This window comes from Elaeis guineensis, chromosome 5 (assembly GCF_000442705.2).
Source record: "Elaeis guineensis isolate ETL-2024a chromosome 5, EG11, whole genome shotgun sequence".
In the NCBI taxonomy this organism is placed as follows: Eukaryota; Viridiplantae; Streptophyta; class Magnoliopsida; order Arecales; family Arecaceae; genus Elaeis; species Elaeis guineensis.
Genome location: NC_025997.2, coordinates 110,101,365 through 110,107,986, shown reverse-complemented (window position 1 = coordinate 110,107,986; position 6,622 = coordinate 110,101,365). Strand labels below are relative to the sequence as shown.

At 36.7% G+C, this 6,622-nt stretch overlaps 1 protein-coding gene across 1 annotated transcript in view; it reads left to right on the top strand.

Annotated features, from left to right (window-relative positions):
* The first annotated feature begins 3,890 nt into the window (after positions 1-3,890).
* Positions 3,891-6,622, top strand: part of LOC140858026 (uncharacterized) — a 15,874-nt gene continuing 13,142 nt past the window's right edge. Inside the window, exon 1 of the mRNA XM_073257452.1 lies at positions 3,891-4,449. Within this exon, the coding sequence (XP_073113553.1) occupies positions 3,891-4,449 (559 nt within the window). The remainder of the gene's footprint in view (positions 4,450-6,622) is intronic.

Here is a 6,622-nt window from a genome sequence, read left to right as displayed (position 1 = left end):
CTGATGTAAGACTAAATATACGTCCAGACGGATCCTCACATCTTTAAAAATAAATTGTAGATCAAAGAGATAATGAAAAGGAAAAGATTAGGTGTTCAAGGAGGGAGCAACTTCAATAATTATCCAGACAAGGCAACCATATAATTTTCTCAACTGCAAATTTGTCAAAGCTATCTGGAACAAATTGCAGACCACATTAAGAATAAGTGGACAATGGAAGATACCACAGAGCATTAAAAAAAAAGGATATGATCAGCTGAAGATGCTCATATTTTTGTGTATATCAAAGGAAGGAACAGCAGAATTTCTTCAAGAAACCTTCTCCTTTGAAATCTATTTTACAGCTTTTCTTGTTTCTGCTAGCCTATAGGAGGGCCTGTGAGCAAGTTATGGAGGAGAATATTTGATGGCTGGAGACAACGAGGAATCTTCCTTCCATGCGACTCCTGTCAATTTCAGTTTATGGCCCAATTGCAGTCTAAACTGCTATCCTTTGTGGCTTGTAATATGCATTGATTCAAGATTGAAGTACCCCTCATGATTTTGATTTATTGGCAAGAATTTCTCTACTTCATTTTTTGTTTTTCTTCTTTTGTGCCAAAGGGCTTACAAAGTGTTGCAATTCCTTGTTTAGACCTGTTCATGGGCCAAGCAGCCTGCGTGGGCCATATGAGTCCTAAGTCTTTTAGGCGAGCTCAGGCCAGTGGTTTTTGCTCCGGCAGACGAGGTCGGGCACAGAAAATAGGGCCATTCAGTAAAGAGGCTGGGTTGAAGCTTGGAAATTAAAGTCCAAGTATTGTTTGATGTGTATCTAGATTAATTGACAATTGATCTTAGAGCTGAAATCAGATCAGATACGGATCAGATATTAGCCTATCCATATCCATATTTATTTTTAAAGATGTCAAAATGAGCTTGGCCCACAAGGTCTGCTCGGCTCAACCTTGAAAATGGGATGGGTTGGGCTGTCATATTACTATCTCAAATAACAATCGAATTTTTTGGCCCGCCCCACCTCAACCCTTGGATTGGACTGGGCTAGCCCGGTTGGGCCAATGAAACCACCAGCACCATGCACCAGGCCTTGACTCCTAAGTCTTGAGGTCCATCCCATGAATCCTAATCCACGATCCATTAAACCTTAATTCCTTTGTGATAACCCGGCCCATTGGGCCTAAAGCCCACTAAGCCCATCGAGAAAAAAAAAGGGGAAGAAGACTCCCAATCGGAGTCTTCTCCTTCCCCGGTTCCGATTGGAATCGAAGTCCTAGGGCTATTGAAGGATCCTAGGATGAGCCCTATAAGAACCTCCCTCCTCTCCTCTAAGAGAAGACATAGCAATTACCGACGATCGCTGGTGTTCCTCTCCGATTTTCTCGATTGAAGCCGCGGCCCCTCGACTCGTGCTCGCCGCGATTTCTCATCGGTGGGGTCATCGGAGGCTGAAGTAAGTCCTTCTTTCTCTTTCTCTCTTTTCTTCCTTCTTTCCCATGCCTGTAGGCACGACTGACGGCGACAGGAATTGTTAGATTTTATTGAAAAAGGAAACTCTGTTCGGCCTCTCCCTTTCTTCTAATTTTTGGCACCGATAGTCACCGCCGACCGCCGGCTTTGGCCTCTCCAAGTTCGGGAGGGTCACCCCTTGCCGTCGGCTACCGCCGGACGAGGTATGGCCGTGATCGGTTGGTCAAAGGCAAAGGACCTCTAGGTCCCCTGTTCCAGCTAAAGAAGGCCACGGGAAAAAAAGAAAAGAAAAGAAAAGAAAAAGAAAAGAAAAAAAAAGAAAAAGAAAAGAAAAGAAAAAGAAAAGAAAAAGAAAAAAATAAAAAAATAATACAAATAAATAAATAAATAAAAATAATAATAAAATAAATGCTTATGATTAAGTCTAAACCATTTTTCTCTCTCTCTAGAATTAAACTTTCTCTCTCTATTTTCTCTCTCTAAAAATTTTCTCTCTCTAAGAAGCCCTATGGATATCCTATTAGGCCATCTTCTCCACTCCTAGAGATCTATGATCTTAAATTGATTTAGAGTCGAAAGGGGAGATTTATTAGACTGATCATCAAGTCGGTCATCTTCTTATATTATATAATTTTATATATGAAATAAAATTTAATGATGATTTAATATTTTAAATAGGACTGTCTGATTCATTTAAGGAAGATTAAAAGGTCTAGGACAATCGAAGTATGTAGATCTTACGCTCCTTATTTATTTTTAAATTTTTATGATTTTCATGCATAAGATCTCTTATTGATGAAGTCATATTTTTCGTAAAATAAGAATCAGCATATATGATATGAAAAAGTATATTTTATTATGAGTATTAATTACACGAATGTATTTTATAAATAATTACATGATTATGAAGCATGAGATTTTATTGTTTTCCATCTATGTACATGTATGTTTTAAGAAAAAGATACAAAGATTTCAAAGGCTCTCAGATAGCTATGAATGAATCCTTTCGGGAAGGTCGACATCTGGAGCTAGCATCCACACGAAACATGACCCTGCCAGCGGGTATAAAGTTGGCACATGAATTAAGAACTCTGTCGATTAAGAAACATGATCCTATCATAGGTATAATAGTGACCTTAGCGCGAACATCTGTGAGCAATTTTTTTGAAACATGATACGAATACATGATAAAAATGATTTATGATTCATGATTGTGAAATATACATGATTTATGCATGCATGATGAGCTTATAACTTGTTTTATTATATGTTCTATGAAATTTTTATTTTCACAATAATTATTATTTACGAAATGATGCATTACCATAAAAAATTTTATGCTTGATCCGGTAAGGAAGCGAAAGTCTACTTATTGAGCCAGTGAAGCTCATATTCTTTTTGTTTTCTTTTTTATGTACAGAGAAATAAGGCTAGGACTGGTAAAAAAAGAAATCCAGGATTGGGGATCGGCAAAGCAAGCTTGAAAATTTTGTACTAGGAATCTAATTTATGTTTATGAATTTTGAGGCTTGGATTATTTTATCTTTGAATTTAGATGTTCTGAACCAGTTTTGGTTTAATTAAATATTTGAATTGAACTTTATTATTATATTTATTTATGATGTACCTGTTATTATATTTAAGAAGATGAATTTTGGCTTCGTGTTATCGTGGGCTCATCCCTCGGTAGCATAGCCGTGTTATATCCCAAATTTGGGGCGTGATATTTTATGGTATCAGAGTGATAGGTTTAATCATGGGTAGAACTTAAAACCTAACAGTGGGTAGTTAGGTTACGTATAGTTAGACTCTGACTTAAATTATTAACTGTACTACAGCTCTGTTATAAAAATGTAATAATGTTAGTATTTGACTAGGAAGCGATGAGCGATAGGGAGGGCGAGACCTTGGCAAATATGGCTGCTAGGACAAGAGGAGCAAGAGGAGCAAGATTGACGTCACGGGGAGCTGTCAATCAACCAGTTGAGCAGGCTCCTGACGCACCAGCCACTCAGGCGGACATTGCTGGTGTATGTCAAGTGGTGGCTCAGCTTATCTAGCAGCAGGCACAAACTGCTCCTCGACCTACATTATCTATGGAGTCATACTATGAGAGATTCAGAAGGCTCAACCCACATCTATTTGAGGGTGGATATGATTCTATGGCTGTAGAGATATGGATTCGAGAGATGGAGAAGATGTTTGATACCCTGTAATACCTTGAGAATGTGAAGATCAGATTAGCCGTTCCTATGTTAAAAGAGAATGCTGAGTTTTGGTGGACTACAATAAAAGCTGCCTATGGGAATAATGATGATCAGCTCACTTGGGAAGAGTTCAAAGAGATATTTTATGATCAGTACTTTCCTGGGACGATGAGATTGGTAAAAAAAAATGAGTTTCTAGCCTTAAAGTAAAAGGATGATATGACAATGTTAGAATATGCTAACAAATTTAATGAGCTAGGCCGCTTCTGCCCCCAGCTTATGGAGTTCGAAAGGAGTAAAGCTAACAGATTCGAACAAGGTCTAAAATATGAAATTCGGTCCCGTCTGTTTTTTCATATTTTAAATAACTACAAGGACGTACTGGAGCGAGCTTTGAAAGTGGAGTCTGAATTGAAAAAAACAGATCTAGAAAGAGGAGATAGGAAGAGAGCAAGATCAGCAGAAAATCTAAAGGATCAGCAAAAAAATTTTAAAAATAATAACTCTGATAAGAAGAAAGAATCTATATTCTGCTCCTATTGTGAAAAAAATCATAATGGATCTTGTCTCAAGAGGATAGGAGCATGCTTCTTATGTGGCGAGAAAGGATATATGGCTCGTGATTGCCCAAATAAGAAAAAAGATGACTCTAGACCTAACAAACCAGTCGATCAAAAACAGAAAGAGAATGCACGAGTGTTTGCTTTAAACCAACAGGAGGCCAACGCAAGTGATCAAGTGGTGACAGGTACTATCCTAGTCAATTCTATTCATGCTCGTGTGCTATTCGACTCCGGCTCTTCTCACTCTTTTATATTTCTCAAGTTTGTTACTTCTTTGAATTGTGTGCCTGGAAAACTAAATGAACCATTATATGTTAGCACACATTTTAAAAATATTGTTGTTGCTAACATTATTTTTAGGAATTGCATAATTCAAATAGAAGAAAAAGAATTAGCAGTAGATTTGATTCAGTTAAATATGCATGATTTTGATATTATTCTTGGGATGAACTGGTTATCTTCGTACCATGCTCATATTGATTGTTTTAGAAAAAGAGTGGTGTTTCAAATTTTGGATGAACCACAATTCTTCTTTCAAGGTGAAGTTCATAATATGGAACCCAAACAATCTTTGAGTATTATCTCAATCATGAACACAAGAAAAGCTTTGAGGAAAGGATGCAAAGTATTTTTGGCCCATGTAGTGGACGTCGAGAAGGAAAAGATAAAGTTGGACGATATCCCCATTGTCAAGAAATTTTCTGATATTTTTTTAGATGAACTACCCGAACTGCCTCCAGATCGTGAGGTTGAATTTAAAATTGATATCACACCAGGGATCGGATCTATATCAAAACCTCCTTATCGGATGGTTCCCATAGAATTACAAGAATTAAAGGATCAACTGCAAGAACTTTTGAATAAAAAGTTTGTCCGACCAAGTACATCACCCTGGGGAGCTTCTGTATTATTTATGAAAAAGAAAGATGGGAGCATGCATTTATGCATTGACTATTGGGAGTTGAACAAGGTAACCATAAAGAATAAATATCCTCTTCCTCGAATAGATGACTTATTTGATCAACTTCAGAGTGCACAAGTTTTCTCCAAAATTGACTTACGATCAGGCTATTATCAACTAAAAATTAGAGATGAAGATGTGCCTAAGACTGCATTTAGAACCAGATATGGCCATTATGAATTTTTAGTAATGCCTTTTGGATTAACCAATGCACCGGCTGCTTTTATGGATATGATGAACAGGATTTTCAAGCCGTATCTGGATCAATTCGTTGTTGTTTTTATTGATGATATCCTAGTTTATTCTAAAAATATAGAGGAACATGAGAGACATTTGAGGATTGTATTTTAGATCTTGAGAGAAGAGAAGCTCTTCGCCAAGCTTAGCAAGTGTGAGTTCTGATTAGATAGTGTTGTCTTCCTTGATCATGTAATATCTAAGGAAGGAATCTCAGTCGATCCAAAGAAGATAGAAGCTGTGGTGAATTGGCCTCGTTTGACTAATGTGACAGAAGTTAGAAGCTTTTTAGGCTTGGCTGGTTATTATAGAAGATTCGTCAAAGAATTTTCTCAAATTGTAATTCCTCTAACCCGCTTAACTCAGAAACGAATAAAATTTGAATGGAGCAGTGAATGTGAGCAGAGTTTTCAAGATCTGAAGCAACGATTGATATCTACCCCAGTTCTTACTTTACCATCTAGTAATGGAGGATTTGTCATTTATAGTGATGCTTCCAAGAAGGGATTAGGTTGTGTATTGATGCAGAACGATAAGGTCATAGCTTATGTTTCTCGATAACTAAAAATCTATGAGCAGAATTATCCGATACATGGTTTGGAGTTAGCAACTATTATTTTTGTTTTAAAGATTTGACGACATTATTTATATGGAGAATCTTGTGAAATTTTTGCTGATCATAAAAGCTTAAAATACTTATTTACTCAAAAAGAGCTGAATATGAGGCAAAGAAGGTGGCTTGAACTATTAAAAAATTATGATCTAAATATTAAATATCATCCTGAAAAAGTCAATGTGGTGGCAGATGCACTTAGTAGGAAGTCTTCAGTAAATGTGATGACTCTGCTATCCTTTCAGCAATAAATTCTGAGGGATCTTGAAAATTTGCAAATTGAAGTGACTTGTACCGATGTTAATAATGTATTAACTAATTTAATGGTACAACTAGTATTGATCGAACAGATAAAAGCGGCCCAACAGAATGATATTCGTTTGTGTCAGTTTAAGAAGGACATGGAGAAAGGGTTACGAACTGAGCTTAGGCTATATACAGATGAAACTCTATATTTTGAAAACAGATTATGTATACCAGGAGATCCTGAACTAAAGAAGAAAATTTTGGAAGAAGTCCATAAATCTCGTTTCTCTTTTCATCCCGGTAGTACAAAGATGTATAGAGATTTAAAGCA